This window comes from Desmodus rotundus, chromosome 1 (genome assembly GCF_022682495.2).
Source record: "Desmodus rotundus isolate HL8 chromosome 1, HLdesRot8A.1, whole genome shotgun sequence".
Classification (NCBI taxonomy): domain Eukaryota; kingdom Metazoa; phylum Chordata; class Mammalia; order Chiroptera; family Phyllostomidae; genus Desmodus; species Desmodus rotundus.
This window is the reverse complement of record NC_071387.1, coordinates 135,403,903-135,427,763: the sequence shown is the minus strand read 5'-3', so window position 1 is coordinate 135,427,763 and position 23,861 is coordinate 135,403,903. Positions and strand designations below refer to the sequence as shown.

General features: G+C 31.2%; 1 protein-coding gene across 3 annotated transcripts in view; it reads left to right on the top strand.

The window, feature by feature from the left end:
* CHD1 (chromodomain helicase DNA binding protein 1) overlaps window positions 1-23,861 on the top strand; it is a 72,352-nt gene that overhangs the window by 38,920 nt on the left and 9,571 nt on the right. For 2 of the 3 annotated variants that reach the window (XM_045197677.3, XM_053911070.1), the window contains exons 16-33: window positions 691-853; window positions 2,082-2,234; window positions 4,636-4,707; window positions 5,045-5,194; window positions 7,808-7,956; window positions 8,324-8,420; window positions 8,575-8,670; window positions 10,606-10,782; window positions 14,046-14,206; window positions 15,541-15,582; window positions 16,709-16,839; window positions 17,999-18,137; window positions 18,349-18,499; window positions 19,514-19,636; window positions 20,659-20,784; window positions 21,263-21,535; window positions 21,898-22,038; window positions 23,546-23,724. In XM_045197677.3, the coding sequence (XP_045053612.2) occupies window positions 691-853; window positions 2,082-2,234; window positions 4,636-4,707; window positions 5,045-5,194; window positions 7,808-7,956; window positions 8,324-8,420; window positions 8,575-8,670; window positions 10,606-10,782; window positions 14,046-14,206; window positions 15,541-15,582; window positions 16,709-16,839; window positions 17,999-18,137; window positions 18,349-18,499; window positions 19,514-19,636; window positions 20,659-20,784; window positions 21,263-21,535; window positions 21,898-22,038; window positions 23,546-23,724 (2,523 nt within the window). The remainder of the gene's footprint in view (window positions 1-690; window positions 854-2,081; window positions 2,235-4,635; window positions 4,708-5,044; window positions 5,195-7,807; window positions 7,957-8,323; window positions 8,421-8,574; window positions 8,671-10,605; window positions 10,783-14,045; window positions 14,207-15,540; window positions 15,583-16,708; window positions 16,840-17,998; window positions 18,138-18,348; window positions 18,500-19,513; window positions 19,637-20,658; window positions 20,785-21,262; window positions 21,536-21,897; window positions 22,039-23,545; window positions 23,725-23,861) is intronic. The other variant, XM_024563254.3, reaches the window with a different exon arrangement.

Below are 23,861 nucleotides of genomic sequence, written 5' to 3'. Positions count from 1 at the left end.
GCAGCCTCTCACAACAACGCCATCTGGTACACCAATACAGATGGGTCCCTAGAACACTCACCAAGAGAGGAAAGCTTGTACTATAGGCCTTCCCCAAGATAATTCTAGATTTTTTTGGGTCCTGCCTCATAAGTATTTTAAATTACGTTGTAGACTAACACTGTAAAAAGGAAGAAAGTAAAAGATGGTAGAAAACAAAGTGGATCATGGCAAGAAGAAATGTTGTGTTGTATAATTTAGAGTAATTAACCACTATTAATCTTTCTATAACTTGTGTATGTATTGTATAATTGTAATTTAAGAGAAATCAATGTAGCTACACCAGCTATCTTCATGAGGATTCTTTTAGGTCTGTGCATCATTTGGTTGATAGAGTGAAACTTATAAGAAGGTTAAGATAGATAATACAGTTGACCATTTTTAAAGTAAATTTTGGGAAAAGGATTAATACACTCTACTCACTATGTTACATTAAGCCTTTACCATTAATTACGTTCCAATAACAAGTTACCATTACTCTTATGAACTAGGTTTATCAGTCTTGTAAACAATATTCGGTCCATAATATGAAATTGTGAACTTCATAGTGGTACAATTTTGCTTTGGTGCTTGATTTTGTGTGTGTGGTTTTAGAATTCATCTTAGTAATTGTTCTCTGCTAAGCACTATTTTCATAATTTTTTTAAACAGATGGATATTAACCAGGAATTATAAAGCCCTCAGCAAAGGTTCCAAGGGCAGTACCTCAGGCTTTTTGAACATTATGATGGAGCTAAAGAAATGTTGTAATCACTGCTACCTCATTAAACCACCAGACAATAATGAATTCTATAATAAACAGGAGGCCTTACAAGTAAGAATTTTAAATTTTGCTAAAACAAAATCTAGAAATGTTTATTTCAGTTATAACTGAAAATGACTTTAATATATTGGTTAGAAGTTCTCTTAATGGTATATCTGAGTAATGGTATTTTTTACCATTTAGCCCTTACCAAAATCCTTTAAAATTAAAACTTACTCAATTATTTTGATCATTTTTCTAAAAATGAATCTTTCTAAATATGGGCTATTGTAATTTATCTAGCAAAAATCTCGTATTTTTAATTGTGAAAAAATTCACTAATAGCGATTATGCTGAGTTTGTAAAATGGCAAATAGTAGTCTTAAGAAGGCTATCTTTTATTCAAGATTTTAAAATTGTATGATATAAGTTAATGGGAAAAAGGTCAAATGACAATTATAATAGATTTTGAAACAATGTACAGATATAAAACATTGGCTCTGTATTTCATTAATTGCAGGAAGATACCCAGTCTTTAACAGTCTACAAAGTGTATGCCAGTAGATTCCATAAAAGACTATGTACAATTTTCAGCTCTTTTTATATTGTGCAGTCTTAAGAAGGCTATCTTGACTTCAGATCTTACACTTATTCTCACTTCTGGAAGACAAATCAGAAGTATGAGCAAACTATCCTGCCATAGTAGTTCTTTGAAGTACTAGGATCATGAAGTTCTTTATGTATAAATTAGAATACATTTTTTTACTCTTTTACAACCTTTGACTGCTTAGTTCCTACTTCTTCCAGTGTATTGTTTTTCATCTGATATTATTTTGTTTAATCCTTACCCAAGGATATGGTTTTTTATTGATTTGAGAGAGAGAGAAACATCAATACAAGAGAGAAACATTTATTGGTTGCCTTCTGTACACACCCTGACCCAGGATGGAACAGCAACCTTTTGGTTCACAGGACGATGCTCCAACCAACTGAGCCACCCAGCCAGGACTCAGCTTAGATTTTGGAGAAATAGTGTAATAAATAACAAATAGAGTAAGACTGTCTTTTTTTTCCTCCTGAAAATACAACAAAAACCTAGGTGCTAAAAGGCAAGGAAAATTTTGTTTTAAAGCATAGAACAAAATGATAAAGGTCCTAGAAGAAGTAGTAAACTGAAAAACACTTTCTACATTATGAAAATTTAAAACCTCTGTTTAACTAAACTGATGTGTTAAATGGGGCGTTTCATTTGACTGGTTCTTTTAACAATTATAACATTTGTAATTTATTGTTTCCTTAGCACTTAATCCGTAGTAGCGGAAAATTGATTCTTCTTGACAAGCTGTTAATTCGCCTAAGAGAAAGAGGCAATAGAGTTCTTATTTTTTCTCAAATGGTGCGGATGTTAGATATACTTGCAGAATATTTGAAATATCGTCAATTCCCCTTTCAAGTAAGCATTTCATTTTGTCATTTTTGTTGATTTAAATTTCATGTAATTCCTCAGCATGTTCTATAAATCTTTGAAAATCTTTTCTAAATGAAGTAGATTTTTATATAGACTACTTTTAAGATAATATGTTTAAAAATTCTATTTGTCATTACTTCCTTTTTCTTCTTGACCTTACATTTAGAAGTAAAGCAATTTTTAATTTTTATGTTCTTTTAATTCTTTATTTCTCTTCCATGCTCAAATCTGAAGGAGCAGCCTTGTATATTATATTAGTCTTCAGTCTGAGGAGGAAATAGAGCAGTCCTTGTGAATGTTACCAGGACTGTTGGAGATTTTGAAGATTTATGTGTTCAGAGTTATTCTAAAGCACAGCTTGCTGAATAAAACTACATGGCTTTAGAGAGGGTACCAGAGACCAAAATGGGTTTATATTCTCTACAGTATATGGGTGTATATGTCTCTACAGTATTAACTTTGAAACTCATTCAACACAAAGTAAGTATGAATGAGTGTTAGAGTCAGGTGTTAGTTCCAGTACTTTACATCCAATAATTTTAATCCAGTATATGCAGCTAGTGAACTACTATGTATTTGATATGTACAATGAGTAAAATCCATATTTGCTATGTATAATGAGTGCTTTTTTTGCCCAAATTTTTTAGGGAAAAATAGGATATGTGTTATACATGGGTAGTGCCTGAAATACCTTGTATCTGTTCTTATGTTTTGTAATTATTTATATAAAATTTCTTGTACCATAATAATTTCAAAAATAAATGCTAAAATTCACTTATAATGCAAAAAAACCCAAGTATCTAAATATAAATAAATAATTGAATTAAAAAATTAAAATGAAAGATTTTTTTCCCTGTAAGTTTGGGCAAAAAACGTCGGTGTGCCTTATACACAGCAAAATATAGCGTGCGTATTTAGTTCAGGCAGTAAAATAGAAGTAGAATTACAATGATCAAACTCAGCACACATAATCCCTGCTCTGTGGGAGTTTACAGCATGTAATTACAAACAAATATCACATTACTGTTCTGGTAAGTGCTATGAAGCACCGGTGGTTGGTGATATGGACATGATTGAGAAATATGTCATTTAAGGGTAAAAGTAGAAAGAGTGCCATTGATTTTTTTTAATAGCTTTATTGAGATAAAATTTCTATTCCATGTAATTCATTGATTTAAATTGTACAATTCATTGATTTTCAATATATGTGTTTTCACAGATATATGGTACCCATCACCACAGTCAATTGTAGAACGTTTTTAGCATCTCAAAAACAAACTGTACCCTTTAGCTATCACCTTCTGTTTCCCCATCCCCACCACAGCTCTCTCGGTTTGTTTTTAAACAAATCATTATAAATACATGGTCAAATAAAAATACTCCACAGTAGTGCTTTTAAACAACTATTCTATGTCCCTGATACCTTTTCATTTCTAGATCACTTCCCAGAGAGAATCATTTTTAACTGTATTTTTGTTTAGGTTATGCTTCAAAAAATGATATACCATTATTTTTTAAATTTTTTAAGGCATCTTTAATCCACACTTTAATAAAGTATGTTTTATTGATTTTAGAGAGAGAATAAAGGGGGTGGGGAGAGGGAGAGAGACGTAGATGTGAGAGAGACACACTGATCAGTTGCCTCCTGTACGCGCCCCAACTAGGAGTCAAACCCACAACCTTTTGGTGTGTGGATGACATTCTAACCAGCTGAGCCACCTGACCAGGGATGATATACCACTATTTTTTTTTTTTTAAGTTTCTTCTAATTGTAAGTTTTAGTAAAAAGAAAGAATACTATTTAAAATTTTATTTTTATTTTGGGCATCTGTTGGTTTGCTAATGTTAGTAAGCACTCAGTATCTCAGGCACTGTGTTACGTATTTTACTACATTCTCTTCACTGAACCTTCTGTATTCTATAAAGTAAGTACTACTGTTATGTCCTTTTGTTCAGGAGGAATATAACAAGGAGAAAAGTCCAATCACTTGCCCAAGGCACCTATGAACAGAAATATGGGCTGTTTGTTTAAAACCTCCAAATCAGTGATTCTCAAATTTTGACTGGAGGGTTTTTCTCCCTCAGAGTTTCATCAGTCTGGGATGGAGCTCACTAATTTGCATTTCTAAAATGTATCTCTTACAATGAGTCTCCAGCAGAATGACAGCCTGTGCCATCTACTATTTCAGAAAGCAGTCCTAGTAGTTACGAGCACCGACTCTAGAGACAGAATACCTGGTCATTGTTTTATTGCCTAAAAAGTACTTTCTACTCTTACAGTCTTAGTAAAAGCAATGCTGCTTTTCTATACATACTTAATTTTATAATTTATTTTAATTCCTTTTTAAATTTTTTATTTGTGATATTTTAATGTGTTTTATTCTAGAGGTTAGATGGATCAATAAAAGGAGAATTGAGGAAACAAGCTCTAGATCATTTTAATGCGGAAGGATCAGAGGTATGAATGCTTTTAAAATTGTAAATTGTTTCATTATTTTAGTCAACACTATTTCAGCATTAAGCAGTTAATTTGCTGCAAAGTAAATTAGCTCACTTTCATTAGAAATTTTTTTGAATTTGATGTTTATTATTCCCGCGTATAGCTGTTTTTTTGGAGTCATCTTGTTTGATTTTATAGAGGTGTATATATTTTATTAGTATTTTTAAAAACTACCTTTTGGTTTTATTGGTAAAATATTTTTAAATTCAAAAAGTCAATTTGAAAATCTAATTTTGATTATTTACAGTTATAATTTTGAGAATTTAAAATCATGCCTATTTATAATTCCTTATAGGATTTCTGCTTTTTGCTTTCCACAAGAGCCGGAGGTCTAGGAATTAATTTAGCTTCTGCCGACACTGTTGTTATATTTGATTCTGATTGGAATCCACAAAATGATCTTCAGGCACAGGCTAGAGCTCATCGGATCGGGCAAAAGAAACAGGTATTTTTTTATTTCCCTTATTTAACATTTTTAGAATCTTTTAAAGATCAATGTGATCTTGATTTATCCTCTTGGTTAGATCTTTGGAACACAGTCATTGCTATATGAGGAACTCAAATTTACCAAATCTCCTGGGAAGTCTGACAGAACTGAGATAACTATGCCTTGAATAGAATCATGCACTCTTTTTTCATAATGTATTCTGTTTACAATTGTAGAGTACAATGTTTTTCATTCAGTATAAAACTTTAAAATGTATTTATTGTATTTTAACTGTTTTGTTTTAACTCAAAAGATTGAAAGAGATTTTGCTGAGTACATTGCTACCTCTTTGTTAGCCTGTATTTTATACCTGTGCCTATAAGATTTTCTATGCAGAAAAGCCATTCTAACTTTATAGTTTTTGTACAATAGTTTGGCAATTGTAACAGGCCTTGAGAAAAACTGTCTCTCACCATTTTGATACCTTGGTCCTTGTATTTTAATCACTTACCTCCATCTATGTAGTATTTCACAAACTTCACCAGAGCAGGTGATACGAACAAATATCACAAAAAGGCTTAGCACATTTTTAATGCCTATTGTTAAACATTCATATTTTCTACTAAAAAATCTCCTTGATTTAAAGCTAAAAATGTTTTTATTCAGATAAGATAATTATCATAAAGCTGCCTTATTAAGAATATGTCATGCTTCTTCCTATAATTTTTTATACTCTGTTATAATGTTGCATGCCCCTAAATGAAAGCTTGTTTAAAGTACTAGTTCTCAACTTCATTAGACAAAATGCAAATGACCCCTTTTTATAACAACTGCTTTTAGTACCCTTTTTTCTATCTTGAAATGGATACATGTAATTTGAAAAGTAATTCTAATGCCCTAATAGTTATTTAGGTTAAAAAGAGAGATTTCTTTTCAAATCCCAGGTATTTCAATGTATATTACTATACTAGGATATAAACAATAAGTTTAGAGTTGAGAAAATAAGAGTGGGATTCATTCTTTTGAAGAACTACAAAAGAAGGAAAAAGCAGGGGCATATTGGTGCATAAAAGGATAAAAACTAGTATTAGATTTGGTAATAACAGACTTACTCATTATACAGAGGGGAACTTGGAGTGGGAATGACAATATGCCAAAGCAAATTATAGACTTAAAAGACAAGAAAGTGAGAAAATATGATATTCTCACAGGTGAGCTGGGCCTAATACATATATGAAGAGTCAAACTATCCCTGTGTTGTAGATGAGATGGGGAATAATGATTAAATGCACTAAACAGGTACTTCCTATATTGAAATGCTCAACACACAGACAGACTTACATTCCATTTATACTATGACCTTGGCCATCACATTTCCTAGTAGATGATAGAAAAGAGAAGCTGTAAGAAGGATACTATAGGAAGTTACATGGTAGACCTCTGAGAAGAGTATCTGAATAAGATCACAACTAATGGCAATACAGATTTCTTACTATCATGTTACAAAATGTTTTAAACATAAATATGTTATAAATATGAAATGAATTTTATTAGTGATTATTAATGAGGTACATTCTTTATTATTTCATTACTGGTGAAATATAGTAAGATTCCTATGCTTCATATATGTGCTGTGTAAGCAGGATTTGGTTCTAAATCTGACCAAAAGAGTCTCAGATCTTCTGTTAAGTATTTGCATGTAGCAACTACAAAATAAGTAGGTATAGATGACGAATAAGATATTTTATTGGTGACACCAATACAATATGCATTTGGAGGTGATAATTTTTGATAAAGATCAAAATAAAACAGTATTTAGTTAGCTTCTGATTAACACAACAGTTGCAGTCCTGAAAAAAATTAGTTATATCATAACTTTGTAAAAATGCTTTGTATTTTAAATATTAAATATTTAATATTAAAATTGAGTTAGAATTTAGACTCAAGGTAATTAAAAATGGTTTTTAAGATCATTTGAAGACTTGAAAGACACAAGATAATCTTTTCACTGTGCCACAAAGTCCAGTGTAATGCAGAATGTCTAGTCTCTCTGGTTTCTATACTCTAAATACTGGTAAGTCTACCTAATTATTGTAAACATTAACAGTATTCCTGTGAAATCTCAAAATACCTCTGTATGGCAGTAATGTTTGTTACAGAACTATTGACTTTAAGAAATAGGGCAAAATTACTACACTTCAATTTTTGTCTATTTTGGAAAGCTTTGTTCTGTGGTAAGACCTTACCATAACGTGGAGATTGGTTCATAGAATTTTGGATTATGTGGAATAATGAAACATCAGAATTGAGAAAACTGGTTTAAGGTAGTCATAAGCTTACCATTTTTTTCCTTTTTTCATAGTTAAAAGATAATTTAAAAATTACTAGCATTCTTAATATAAAGAAAGCAAATAAAATCTCCTAATCAGAATGTAAGAAGGGAGGAGATATACCCTCAGAATAATCTCTGAATTGAAGGAGCTTAACTTTAAATTATATATATATATAATTTTCATTTTGCTTTTAACCGCATATAGGATGAGCTTCGGTATATATTCCAATATTTGGGCACTTCAGGTTTGCAAAACAAATCCTTTATTTCAGTTTGTTTCATTATGCATATCTTTACAGGTAAATATTTATCGTCTCGTTACAAAGGGATCAGTGGAAGAGGATATTCTTGAAAGGGCCAAAAAGAAGATGGTTTTAGATCATCTTGTGATTCAGAGAATGGACACAACTGGGAAGACAGTACTACACACAGGTTCTGCCCCCTCAAGGTAGTTACTTAAAAAAATACCAGTTTAGAATCCTTCACTAATTTTTTGGAAATGTTACATACTGTAAGCAGAACATTGAACTACTGTATTTCATGTAGTAATAATTTTTTATTTTTTAAAGCACTGGACTAATTTCTAGTCAAAGGCGTACATTTAGTACCTAGTTTTACCGCCCTAGTTTTGTAACCTTGGGGGAAACCCCTTTAACATTTAGGCTTCACATTCTTTTCTTTTTAAAATAAGTATACCGCTGATGCTTCACCTACCTGTCATATAACTGTTATGAGGTGACTATATCAATAATTAATAAAAGTCCTGTGTAATGTTAAATTTTAACTAGGGTATTATTTGTTTTTCTTGATTTCAGTTCTACTCCTTTCAATAAAGAAGAGTTATCTGCCATTTTAAAATTTGGTGCTGAGGAACTTTTTAAGGAACCAGAGGGAGAAGAACAGGAACCCCAGGTGAAAAAACAAAACAAAGCAAAAATACAACAACAAAAAAAATCAAAAACCTTGCCTCAAAATGTGTCATCTATTTAAACTATATATTTAAGTATAAAGTACACTTTCTTTAAAATATATTAAAATATATTTAAAGATTTTTTTCTAATTATAGGAAATGGATATAGATGAAATCTTGAAGAGGGCTGAAACTCATGAAAATGAACCAGGCCCTTTAACTGTAGGAGATGAATTACTTTCCCAGTTCAAGGTAAATTCTCTCAAAAATTTTTCTTTATAATATAATATAAATTGAGAGGGATTGTTTTTCATAATATTTTTTGTCTTAAAATTTGCTATGATGTATGAAATTATATTTTCCTTATTCTGACAAACCAGTAGCAAACTGATTTAAAAGGGATCAAATCATTTATGAACAGTTAATTTTTAATGGAGTAGGGGGTGGATATTATTTCCTTAAGTTAGCACGTAGAATAGTACTCAGCAAATAGTGTGCCCTCAGATATTTGGGTGAAAGAATGACTATGATCCCTTACTTAGATTTCCATGACTGATGTCCTTTATCTGATTTTTACTGGAGCAGTTTTGACGTTAGATTAATTTAAGCATTATTACAACTAAGAAAACTCAAGTAAATCAGTCAAAGTTAGCAGTAAGTTCCTATTAATACTTACCAATACCCCAGGTTTGGTCAGGGCTGAAAGGTTGCCAGGAGTCATAAAGCAATGTTAAGTCAACTCCACCTCATAGAGTTAAGTTGTGTGCTTATTATTTAGTATAGAGAAGCAGGTTCCTTTGGATTCTTATCTATTTTCCCATGAACTGAGGTTTGTAAGGATTAATTCAATATGTCATTTGTTCATTCAATTTATTGATCACTTGTGCCATGTACAAAGACACAGCAGTGAATAAAAACTTTCGTAATTTTAATAGATTGCTCCACTGCAATGTAGAGGATGGTACTGTATTGGAGAAAGAATTAAGAAAGGAGATAAGTTTGAACATTATTTCAGTAATTGTGGTGAGAGATGAATGTTTCTGAAACTTGCACTGACTCTAGCTATGGTCTAATTAACTCTTTTTTAAGGTTTTATTTATTTATTTTAGAGAGAGGGGAGGGGAGGGAGAAAAAGAGGGAGTGAAACATCTATGTATGAGAGAAACATCTATCAGTTGCCTCCTGTGTGCCTCTATTGGGGACCAGGCCTGTAACCGAGGTACGTGCCCTGACTAGAATTGAACCAGTGATCCTTTACTTTGTGGGGTGATGCTCAACCAACTGAGTCACACCTGCCAGGGCTAATTAACTTTCTTTATATGAAGTTATTCTATCAGCTTTTCTTAATTTGACTAGTTGAAAATTTGGAAAAAGCAAGTTAACTAGAGAATACATTTATGCAGTATTGATTAATTTTATACCAGTAGTTTGATACTCACACACAGCTGGCTTTAAATAACACATGAGAGAATAAACACTATGTTTTGAGCCCCATTCCTTAAGATGGATAAGCATCATTTTCTTATCTTCATCCAGTTATCTATAATTTTTAATGTATTGATATTGGCAATTAGCTTAAATTAGTGCTTCCTGTATACCAGAACGACCAGTTCCTTAAATATATTATCTTATTTAATCCTCAGAAAAGTCAGTGTGCTATTACTATCCCCTTTTTTAGAGGTGAAAAACTAGGGCTTATGGAAAGTAAATAAATTTAGGGTCTCAGGGTTTCTGTAGCTTGTCATTAGCTCTTTAGGTACTATTTTTATCATAAATATAAGAATATTGGATTGTTCTACATCACTTGGTAGTTAATGGACTGGTGGGGTAATTCCTGCAGAAGGTGATTTAGTATGTTGCTACTATAAATTACTTTATTGTTCTGTTAACTTTCTCTAGTTCTTTTGTAATAATTTAATAGCAGGACAAAGGAGAGTCACTCCTAAAAGAGAATCCTTAGAAGTCATTTAATTTGATGTACTTTGACCTAATAAAGAAAAGAAGTGAACTTAATATATTTTAGCATTCAGCATTCCTACTTGGTTTAGTCATATTCATTATCCTGAGGAACTTCAAGTTTTATTGTTTTATTCTGGTATGCTACTTCCTCCCCCCTAAAAAAGAAAAATAAAATTTAAGGGTGAGGTTTTTTCATGCTTATTCTGTTACTATTCTGGAATTCATCAGGTTGCCAACTTTTCTAACATGGATGAGGATGACATTGAATTGGAACCTGAAAGAAACTCAAAAAACTGGGAAGAAATCATTCCAGAAGATCAAAGAAGACGATTAGAAGAGGAAGAAAGACAAAAAGAACTTGAAGAAATTTATATGCTTCCAAGAATGAGAAATTGTGCTAAACAGGTGACTTTTTAATTTAAAAGATATTTTTATAATGTAAGATTATGTATGTCTGGACTGATATCTTTTTTGTTTGATAGTTGTCTTGTAATGTCTTCACCTGTTTTGCTAATGTTTGCCTTATAACTGAGTCGAAGAGTATTCCTTCCTCTTCTTCTTTTTTAGAAAGAATTGTGTAGAATTGGTATTATTTCTTCATTAAATGTTTGCCAGTATTTGCCAGGGAAACCATCTAGGCCTGGAGTTTTCTTTGTTAGAAGAATTTTTAACTATAACTTCAATTTTTTTTATAAGTGTGAACTATTCAGAGTATCTCGTTTCTTGAGTGAATTTGGTAATTTATTTCTTTTAAGAGATTGGTCTATTTTATCTAACTTGTTAAATTTATGGACATAAAGTTACAGTATTCCCTCGTTATCCTTTTAGTGTCTGTAGCATATTTATTGATTCCCTTATCTTTTTATTTTTTCCATAAACTTTTTACTTGTGTAATATAAGTTGATAAAGTTACAAGTTTCAGATGTGCAATTCTCTAACACATCATCTATATGTTGTATTGTGTGTTCACCACCCCAAGTTTCATCACCATGTGTCCTACCTTTCCCCTGTCCCACTTCTCCCCACCCTGTTTTTCCTCTGTTTCCCTCTGGTATCCACCATACTGTTGTCTGTAGGGTTTGTATTGTTTTGTTTTTTCCTGCTTAATCCCTTCACCTTTCCCTGTCTTCTTGGTTAATGTTGCTAAATTTTTTCTTGTTCATTCTAGTTAGAGGTTTATTTATCTCTTCAAAGAACTACCTTTTGGTTCTTTGATTTTTCTGTTTTAAATTTTATTGATAACTGCTCTTTTTTATCATCTTTTTGGCTTTAATTTTCTCTTTTTTGTATCTTAAGATACAAGTTTAGACCACTGAATCAAGATCTTCCTTTTCTAATATTAGCATTTAATGCTACAAATTTCCAAGTTCTGCTTTTCTGAATCACCAAATTTTGATATCTGTTGTGTTTTTATTTTCATTCATTCAAAATACTTTTTTATTTCCCTTGTGGTATCCTCTTTAACCCATAGGGTTTTTCCCCCCCCAGAAGTATGTTGTTTAATTTCCAAATATTTGGGAGATTTCTCCAAGTATCTTTGCTATTAATTTCTAGCTTGCTTCTTTCATAGAGAGCATACCTTGTATGATTTCAATTTTTAAAAGTTTGATACTAATTTTGTGGCCCAAACAAGTAAAATACCAGATTTTTAAAATAATGGTAACAGTGTCATGCCAAGGTATTTTGGATCCTGCTACAAAAAGGAAAAAAAAAAATACTGGATTTTTTTTTTTTTTTTTTGCATTAACTTTTGTTTTTTAGAACATAGCATTAGTTGTCTTGATTACTGAGTTTTTGGTGCCTCTTTTAATTTTTGAGTTTGAGGTAAAAGGAACTTGCCTCACCCTAGTCCTTATCCCACTACTCTTCTCTCAAGGGTAGAGTTTTTTGTTTTCCTATAGCTATATCAGGTCTTCTCCTGTGCCTTCAGTCTAGTAGGTGAGATGGGTCTGGCAAGGTTTCCTGCCTATCTTCTCAAAGGTGTCTGTTCCCTTAGTTCAGAGCTACCCCACAAAGTAAAGTTTTCTCTGATTTCCCTCATTGCTTCCAATACTTCTCATGAGCCCCTGGAGGAGGATTGTGGAGAAGCGCTTCAGATTGGGTGCAGGTTCTGCCTTTATCTTTGGTTCCCAGGGATTCTGTGCTCTCATGGTAGCCCACATGCAGCCTTTGGCAAACTTTACCTAACTTCCTATTGCCTGCTTTTATGGTACTTGTTGTCTACCATTCATGCTCTTCACAAGTGGCAGTGTTCAAGTCTCATCTCTCTCTTCTTACAAGCTGCTATATTTCCTTATATTTGAAACTACTAGATTGCCTTGCTGTTTTGATGTGTTTAAGGAAGTTACGATTTTTAAATTAGATTTTGTAGATTATGATTTTGTTGTCTAGGTAGGTACAACCTACCAACTTTCTATATCCCACGCAGAAATGGAGCCAAATAATGTTTTTGTCCTGAAAGTGCCCATGTATGCAGTTTCTTGTTTGTGTTTATTTCTTCAAACCCTGTAGTGATTTCCTTTTACAGTAGATGGGAAGCATAGCGTTGTATTAGATCTTGTGAAAGAATGAAAGGAGGTTAAAACAAATAAGGACTAAATGCCCATTCTTAAAACTTTCAATAAGTGGTCAACATATTAAAGGTATTCAGAATAGGTACTGAGATTTTGGAAAAATTCTAAAGACTTAGAGAAAATACGTTTTGGTGTATCTTTTGAACAACTAATGGATGTTTATGTGGGTTCAACTGGCATTTTTTTCTTTTAAATATCTGATCAACCTAATTAGAATACCAATAAATGGATACTTAGGAGAACAGGGAGAAAAATGACACATAATCTGTCCACCCAGAGATAACCACTACTAATATTTTTACATAATTCCAATTTTTTAGTACATACAATTTGCCAAGTTTAAATGGAGTATTAATTTAGAAGTTGCTTTCTTTCCTTTGACAGTATATAGTGAATGTTAATTATTCTACAACACAACGTTTAATGGCTTCTCTGCTTTCCACTGTATAGATTATTTGTCCGGTCTCTTTGATAAACATTTAGATTGTTTTCATTTCTTTTTTTAATTCTGTGATATGAATGACTTTATTGGCCAGTGTTACTTCACATTTCTGATGTCAGGGAAAATGCCTGGGCCTGATGTTACTGGGTCAGCATAATGATCATTTTCAAGGCTTTTGATACAGTATTGCTAAATTGCCCTCAGTCCCACTTTAAATACCCACCAGAAGTGTTACTTTTTGTTTTTCTGTACCATTACGAATATTAGCTATCATTGCTTAGTCAGTATTGGTCAAGTTGATGGATTAATAAAAGAATTGCATTTCTTTGTTTCTCATTTTTAAAAAATGTACCAGTGGGGCTTGTATAATTTTATGCTTCTATTATTTGATTAATTAAACTTTCTCGTATTTTTACAATAGGGCAGTGAGTGTTTTCCTGCTGATTTATAAGAATGTTTTGCTTATTAAGGTTAATTACTATTGTTAACATGCCATGTTTTTCTGTTTTATTGGCTCTTTAGTTTTATGAAGAGCATTTTTGATATATGAAAACACTTGGATTTGTTAATTAATGTCGATTTTTTTATAATTTTCTTTACTCATAATAGAGACTTTCTTTAAGCTTGGGTAAATTTTTGATATCGAATTTCAGGTTAGTTTCAATGGAAGTGAAGGGAGGCGCAGTAGAAGTAGGAGATACTCTGGATCCGATAGTGATTCAGTCTCAGAAAGGAAAAGGCCAAAGAAACGTGGAAGACCACGGACTATCCCTCGAGAGAATATTAAAGGATTTAGTGACGCAGAAATTCGGCGGTAAGATGATATAACACCATTTTACTTCATCTTGTTTCTATTAGAGTGTGAAACTAAAATAGAAAACTCATAGTTTTCAAACATAAAGTGTTACAGAAGACAAATATGTGATAATTATATAGGGATTGGGTGGGTTCTGCTTTTGGGTGTTCATTATAACTATGAGGAAAAATGTTTGGCATCTAATCTTTGTCTATTATATATTTATTTATTGTTAGTCTATTTAGACTGCTAAATTTTTTTGGTTTTATTAATGTGGTTCAGAATAGTGACCTTTTTGATAATGAATGTATATTTCAGTACATTAGACTTATTTAATAAAAATTCTCACTGCACTTATATGACTCCCAACATTACTATTTTTATGTGGGAATAATTTAGTTCCATATTTTTCTAGTTTTTAAATTATGAAGTGATTTGTTTTTTGAAAGTAACCATGTTAAGGGTATTTCTGATATGTTCAAGTAGGAACTGAGGTAAGATTGACTACATAAAATAATTTGTACATAAAACAATAATAATAAATTGTTTTCTTTCAAAATATGTTTATTTCTATATGCAGATGTATTTATGGGAAATAGAATAATCATTTACTTTTGTTTATGTAATAATTTTGCTTATGAAATTTGTAAAAAGGTTGTTCATGTATTTTGAGAGTATGTTGTTTCTTTTAAGCCATTGTAACTCTCTTCTTTTACATCATAGACATGCCCAATAAAGTTCTTCCTCATTCTTTCTACCAGAAAATTAAATATGTTGTTAGATTTTATTAAGGTTATTTTATGACCATCTGATTTGCTGGACTCTCTGTCTTTAGTTGAAGAAGCATTTCAACTTCTACTTTTCCTGGATATTTTCTCTCATCCATCAACCACTTTGGGTAGCTTTGTTCTTAAGTAAACTTTTTCTTTTCCATTGTTGGTTTAATATCATATATCTGAATTAAAACTATTTTTAGTTAAATTTTATGAATATTAGGAAGTATAATATGATTGATAATTCTGGAGGCACTTCCTGTGGTAGTCTTAAACCTTTTTTTTTTTTTTGTCTTGTGAAAATAATAAAGTAATTTCTAAAATAAAATTTAGCTTCTATTGTTTTATTTATATTGGTTCCTAAACATCATCCTGGGTGTTAAAATATGTCTTGTTTTACTTGGTATATGTTAATGTTTCAACACTTTGGTTTCTAGCATGGTTTATTTATTTTTGGTAGTAACAGTACCTTGAATTAATTTGAGTGCTAACAAGTTTTTTTCTTATTTTTATATATTTGTACATATATATAGTGGGTAGTGAAGCCTGCATTTAAATCAAACAATTATTTTCTGTTAGGTTTATCAAGAGTTACAAGAAATTCGGTGGCCCTCTGGAAAGGTAAATACATCTGTTATTTTTACAGAATTACAGTGTGTTTTATGTACTTGTCAGCTTTATTTGTTTATACTAATACTCAGTTTAGGTACTTTGTTAAATTTGCTTTTAATACGCATTTACAGAGTTCATCTGTATCAACCAAAATTCAAGTATAGTTTTGAAAAATGTTTTTGTACCATCCTTAATTTTTTCTAGTCTCTAAAATTTTATCTGCCAATGAAGCTTTCTATAAAATACTTTGCATTTTTACAATTCTAAGGTATTTTTCGGTAAAGGTAAAAGTAAGTGCTTTACTTACTTTTTATCACTAGCAGATTTATTCTTAGAAAAACTGAGTTGATGTTAAAGACAGTTTTATTTTCCCTTACTAGGGAAATTTACTTAAGTTTCCCTAAATACAGCTGCTTTTTATATAAACTATTAAAATCCAAGTTGTCAGGACAGGTTTTTTTTTTTTTTTTTTTTTTAAGTTATCAGTTAATCTAAGTCATTGTTGGTAATTTGGATATTCTCCGTTCTTTGTTGTGGCAAACCCACTGTCTGGATATAGAGTGGCAAAGACTCAAATTGGTTTAACCTTATTTTTTCTTTCCAAAACTCCCTCTTAAAATAAAGGTATTTTCTGTTTTATTTTTAGATGACTTGTATACAATACAGTGAAAGACTTGCATAATTATTTTTTGATGCAAAAAACATTTTGAACATTAATAATTATTCATATTGTCTATTCAGTTCATAGTTTATAAAGTATAGAACTTTTATAATACCTTTTTCATTTATAATTATAATACTTAACCACATCCTTTTGAATTTAAGATCTGATCAGTGATGAAAAGCTCTTTTAGAAGTATTATGTATTAATCTTCATAATATAGAAGTATATATAAATTATTAATCTTCAAACTTAGAGTATACCATTTGCTCTGTAATGAACTGATTAACTTTATTATTATTCTTGAATATGTAGATGAATTGTTTCCTCATCAAATCTTCCTGGTTTTTATATATCTTGTGCCAGTTTTGTGAACTAGAATTAACAGGGAATGTACTAGTGTGATTTGTACACTTGAGACAGAGTGAAACTTAGTCTGCATATTTACCTGAAAATTGTATTATTTTATTACAGATTAGATGCAATTGCTCGAGATGCTGAACTAGTTGATAAGTCAGAAACAGACCTAAGACGACTAGGAGAATTGGTACATAATGGTTGCATTAAAGCTTTAAAGGATAATTCTTCAGGAACAGAACGGACAGGTAATGTTTAAAATGAGAGCAGTAAAGGGCAGTTTTAAAATATGTTTTTACTGAGTTGGTAGGTACTGTATCTTAAGTTACCTATTCATTAGTCTTAAAATATGCCTTACAAAACAAAGCAAAGCCATTGCTGGGTAATGGGAAATAGAGGACAGAATTGTATTGTTGAAGGCAACAGAATCTGTCTGCCTGGTTTAATTCAAACTGTAAGGTAATGTTAGGAATTGCTGTTAGTTGTACTGTATTTTTAGCATACTGGGAAAAGATATTGTAAGAATACACAAGTAATATTGGTTTGTGGCATAGTTACTTCATCATATTTATTTTTCAGTTTGTCCACTAAATAAAAATATTTATTTACCGTATTTTTCGGACTATAAGATGCACCGGACCATAAGACATACCTAGGTTTTAGAGGAGGAAAATAGGGAAAAAAAACCTGTTCCACCGCCACACCCCCCCTTCCCCCAGCAGGCCGGGTTAGCTACTTTCGGAGTATAAGATGCACCCCCATTTTCCTCCCAAATTGGGGGGGTGGGGGTGGAGTGCATCTTATAGTCTGAAAAATATGGTAATTTATTTTTAATTTTTTATCCTCACCTGAGGTCATGTTCATTGATTTTAGTGAGAGGAGAAGGAAGGGAGAAAGAGAGGGAGAGAACCATTGATGTAAGAGAGAAACATCAGTTGGTTGCCTCCTGCACACACCCTAACTGGGAACCAAACCCACAACCTAGGCATATACCCTCTGCAACCTTTTGGTTTATGGGTTGCCGCTCTAACCAACTGAACCACACTGGCCAGGGCCACTAAATAAAAATACTTAGATTTAGAAATCAGATATACTGAAATAAAATCATACTAGAAATCTTATTTAAATGCTAGCCATATTAATAGATTGATATATCTTCTGCAGTTGGTAAAACAAATACATGAAATACTTTTTATGAATCCACATCTGCTATATTTTAATCACTAATATGTACTGAAAAATCTTGTAGTGAAATTTAAGGTTTGCTGGCAAGTCCCTCAATAATAAAAATCATACTAATATAGGTAAATAAGTAATACTTATTTATATAACTAATAACATGTTGCTTTGTTATTTTGTAGAGTTACATATTTTGTACTTTTTTTACGTTTGTTTTAAAAAATTAAGGTGGTAGACTTGGAAAAGTAAAGGGTCCAACATTCCGAATATCAGGAGTGCAGGTGAATGCCAAGCTAGTCATCTCCCATGAAGAAGAATTAATACCATTGCACAAATCCATTCCTTCAGATCCAGAAGAAAGAAAGCAGTGAGTTTATGTTTTCCATTGTTAAAATATTTATCGTTATTGAATAATTTAGGTATGATTGTAGTTTAAAAATGTTTCTTATGTCGTCGGCTACTTTGACTCAAATGTTTTTAAACATAAAAATAAGTTCTAATGACTTACTATGTTTTTCAAAGTTAATTTTTAATAAGGCAATTGTAAACTTGACATTGGTTATTAACTTCAATGCTAGGTACACTATCCCATGCCATACAAAGGCAGCTCATTTTGACATAGACTGGGGCAAAGAAGATGATTCCAATTTGTTAATTGGTATATACGAATATGGATACGGGAGCTGGGAAATGATTAAAATGGATCCTGACCTCAGTCTAACACACAAGGTACTTAAATATTTCTTGATTCTGTTGCTCATTAATGTTGAGTTTAATTTTGCTTTTAAAATCAACTGTGAGTCAAGAAACCAAGGTTCTAGCTAGTTGTGTGATCTTGGCTTCTTTAGAACCTGTTTTCATGAAGAGATTGAATTACAAATGATCTCTGAGATTTTGCTTTACCTCTGAAATTATATTTTTGTTTCTAAGACATAGGTTTATTTTTCTTTAGGTTAAAAGTAAATCATTACATTATTAACTAGATTAATCCAAGGTCAATAAAAGGATTCTGAAATATTTTATAATGTTTTTAATAATTAAACCATGTTTAGGATTTTTGGTGATTTGATGTTACCACATTAGTGAAAATCATTACATTGCCCAGAATGAAAACACACAGGCATTGCCTTATTTTTATCATTTAAGTTACTATTTTATGTTTTCACTTCACAAATAAATGGGAACCTTCAGATACTAGTATTTTTGTCATTTGATACTATAAAGCAAAACTTAATAGTTTAGATTAAGTTTTAATCTAAACTATTGTAAAATTTAATCTAAACTATTGTAAAATTTTTAATCTAAACTATTGTAAAACCACTGTAAAATTTTTCTCACAATGCCTGTTGTAGGTCAACTTCTAGATAGATGATACTTTGTATTCTGGGTAGTTTTGTATACTTTATAGCAAGTATACTTTTATAAGAATACCATAATGTTTAATAACATTGGATGCTAAATACACTATTGCACATTAAAAGAAATTTCTAACTTTACACTATGTATTCTTATTTCAAATAGAGGGATTTTTTTCTTATGTATGTATTTAGGATTCTTTCCAGGGAAACCAAATCTTTGTCTGTCATAGATATTTTTAAAAATGTATTTTATATTCTAAGTCATTAAATTTAAAGAATTATAATTTGTTAGTGAATTACATATATTTTTTAAAATGAGTAAGCACTTTTTAACTTTTAAATTTTTCATGTTAATTAAAAACAACCTGAAAAAATTGCTTTTTAGATTCTTCCTGATGACCCTGATAAAAAACCACAAGCAAAACAGTTGCAGACACGTGCAGACTACCTCATCAAATTACTTAGTAAAGATCTTGCAAGAAAAGAAGCTCAGAGACTTTCTGGTGCAGTAAGTTAAAATTCAGATACTTAAGAGCAGTTTACTTTTCAGTAAGATAAGTCTAGTTTGCTGATTACCCTAGACCAGAAATTTTCAACCTTTTTCATTTCATGTCACACATAAACTACTAAAATTCTGTGGCACACCAAAAAAAATATACTTTTTGCTGATCTGACAAAACATAATAGGTATACTTTTGATTCATTCACACCAGATGGCTATTGTTTTGTTGGCTGTTGTCATTTTTTTATTTGACATTCTAAGGGAAAAGAGGTCAGTGCTCCTGACTAAACAGTCAGGTATTGCATGTTTTAAAAATTACAGTGGCACACCAGTTAAAAATCACACTAGACATCTTGGTTAATATGTACTTGAAAGTATATTTTCCTATAATTTACTATCTTTATTTAAATATGGTAGTACTTTTGCCTTAAATTTTCTCAGCATTTATGTTAACACTGATGAGTCATGTCTTTTCAGAAGTGAGATTAGGTTTTTGATTTTTTTTTTTTTTTCCCTAGTATTTGGAGAGGAAGTAGGGCAACTTGTTTAGAATAGAGTGCTTTTTGAGAGGTCAGGCCTCCATTACTGTGTTATTTGGAGACACTGGAAAGCCTAAGGGACAGCATTAAAGATCACTGAACTTACATATGAGGAGGCTCCAAAAAGTAGGAAAAAGACACTAAAAGAGAGGTGATTGGAAACTACAGCAATCTTTGAAAGTTTATCTATGACCACAATGTCATAGCTGCCTATGTACCATTAAAAATAATTTCTAATGCTGCTTCTGGTAGCATTAATTTTAGATGAAGATAATAACTTAGGAGGGCGAAAAACCCTCCTACTTCTCTCTAGTTCTACTTCTCTCTAATTCCTTTTTGTTAAGTTATATGACTTTCATTGACTCTCCAAGCTCGGTATATAAGGACTGGGTAAAAATATGTGTTCCTCCTTTTTTGATTCAAGATTTAAGAAGTTATTTTATAAATGGAATCTATGGAGTTGATTAGAATAAAAATAATTATTTTTAGGGAGGTTCAAAGAGGAGAAAAGCTAGAGCCAAGAAGAATAAAGCAATGAAGTCTATAAAAGTGAAAGAGGAAATAAAGAGCGATTCTTCTCCCCTGCCCTCAGAAAAATCTGATGAAGATGATAAGGTAAGAATGTGTTTTAGAAAAGCAACCTGTTACATAGAAAGGAACATGGCATGTTTCGGTATATTTTACATTTGAAATTTCAACTAAGGCCTGAAATTTTACTTTTGGTTCTGAAGGTTTTTTGTTTTTCGTTTGTAGTTTACTATGTAGTCTCATTTACAGAACAGTATTCTACTCATCTAGTACAATATTATATTGTATTATAATGTACTACACTAGAGAGATAGAACAAAGGTCCTTCCTTTTCAAACATTTGCCATTTGAATGAGGTTCTGTCTCCTTTAATTTTATCATGAATTTTGTATGAGACTGGCTTACATTAGTTGTTTTAAGAAGACATTGCATGTGTCATTATTAATGGGATTCTGGGTTATTTCAGAATCCACATACATGCAATCGATAGTCATGCAAAAAAAAAAGAAATTAATCTTTGTCAAGATTTGGTTAGTAATACATTGGCCATACTTGCACTTTCCAGAATGAGATCACTTCTGTGAAACATCCAAATAAAAAAATTAAAACAGAAAGAGACAGTGAAGAAAAACCTGAGCCAGATGTTTGTATAAAGAAGGAACCAGAAGAAAAGAGGGAAGCAAAAGAAAAGGAAAATAAAAGAGAACTTAAAAGGGAGATAAAAGAAAAAGAGGATAAGAAAGATATAAAAGAAAAAGATTTTAAAGAAAAAAGAGAAAACAAAGTAAAAGAAGCTATAGAAGCTATGCAGAAAGAAAAAGACATAAAGGAAGAAAAGGTATGCAAATCACAATGTAAACTTGAGAAAGTTATGCACTCAACTTGTTTACATTTTAGGAGAATAAATTGCCTATCTAAGACTCAAATTAGTCTTAGTAACTGAGTTAAAAACATGTGGGTATCTCGTAGAAGAGAAAAATAGGTTTAAATTCTTTTTAAAAATACCTGTAGGGTTACATAACAGAGTAGCTTTATTTTTGGTTTCTCCAAATAAAATCAGAAAAAATAAAATAGATAAGAATATTAAATGTGAATAAACAGTTGTAGACCCTAATAGAGTAATTGTTTTCTGGAAGTGTTAATCATTTTGCCTTTGTTATTGTTGGGTTTGTTTTTGTTTTATTTTCAATTTTTCTTCAGTTGAGTGAATCTAAGTCTGATAGCAAGGAAAAATCCAAGAAATCTTCAATGTCAGATGCTCTAGTTCATATCACTGCAAGTGGTGAACCAGTTCCCTTATCTGAAGAATCTGAAGAGCTGGATCAGAAGACATTCAGCATTGTAAGTAGTAGTAGACTTTCTGTTTATTTGTAATAATTCTAACATTTAAATTGCAATTTTATTTTTGGAGCTTTTAATTTAGAAGTTTCTTTGAATTTGCTGGTACTGCAATTCAGGTTGATAAAAGCAATATATTTAAAAGGTATCTTAAGTTTAGAATCAATTTGAAAAAACTTAATAAATTGCAGCTCCTGGATTCATTGATGTTTTGAATTGTTTTTTTAGTTTCTATGTCATTTATTTCTGCTCTGATCCTGATTATTTCCTTATTTTACTGTTCTTTCTCCTGAGTCTAGAACAATGCCTAGAACATAGTGTGCACTGAACTTACATACATCGAATAAACAATTTTTTAGTAGATTATAAACTACAAACATTGAGCAAGAAACAAGGAAGGTATACAAGAACAGGTATGAGTAATGCCAAAAATTAGGAAGGATATTAAAGATTTTCCCTTTTTAAAAAAAGACATCAGGCCTTGCTCAGTTTTAATTTTAACTAAGAAACACAAAATTCCAATGCTATTTAAATTATTCTTGATAAAAGATGGAAAACTTCCAAAGTGATTTGGACAAGTAGGTCAGTAAAACAAAGTACTCAGAAACAAATCCACACATATATGCACATTGAATTTTTATAAGAATGGCCCTGAACAGCAGTGATGTGCGGCTTTCTTTTTTAAAATAAATGGTGTTGGATCAACTAAATATGTTATCTGTAGTGAATTCAGCCATGCATTCCTTCAATTAACCCAACTTGCTACAAGTAGATACAATTATTATATTGTTTTACATTTATATATGTAAGTAAAACTTATCTATAACTTCCTTTTTTAGTAATATTTTTTAGTCTGGTTTTAGTATAGGTCAGGTTTTATTACAGAAATTAGAGTTTAGCTGAATCATACAGTTTTTAGTATATTGTCCTTTTGACAGCCAAGGAAAAGGTTGGTTTCTATCAACCACCCCCAACTCAATGACCATCAAAATATGATAGTAACAAAATTCATCATTGGCTACTTTGTTTTGTCCCAAAGGTTTAGAAGACAGACAGTTTATACTTGTAGCTATTTTGATTTTAATAGCTTTGCCAGTTTATTTTATAAGGTCCTTATTTTTTATATTTTATTCTGTTATAGTGAATATAGGATATTAAGTTATATTCTGATGTATTTTATTATATTTTAAAATTCTGCATTTAAGACTGCTTAGAGTGGTGTGTTTCAGAGAAAAAGTACCATTTTTATAGAAGGTAAGTCAAATCCAAAGTGTTTACTTACACAAAGACTGACTTTTTAAATGTTAATGAAAGCCTTACTTTCCAAAGAGAATCTGAGGGGGAAACCCCTGGTATTTAAGAGCTGTGAGGTGTGAATTAATGCTTATTTTAACATCAAACAATGCTATATTTACTCATGTAAAGATCATTGAAAGATCTTTGTTGAATTTATATCTTTTATATCTCTTTTGATATGTGTATTTATGTTCTTAATTTTTCCCTTTTAAAGTGTAAAGAAAGAATGAGGCCTGTCAAAGCAGCTTTGAAACAACTTGATAGGCCTGAGAAAGGCCTTTCAGAAAGAGAACAACTAGAGCATACTAGACAATGTTTAATAAAAATTGGAGACCATATCACGGAATGTCTGAAGGAGTATACAAATCCTGAACAAATCAAACAGTGGAGAAAGTAAGTGATGTACTTTTTGGGAACTGTTCAATTTGTAGTTATGTAACCATCTATTTGTCTCTTATATTTCAATTTATTTTTCTACTTTTGAAATTTAATAACAGTTATGTTTAGAGAGGTAACTTAAAGATAGATGA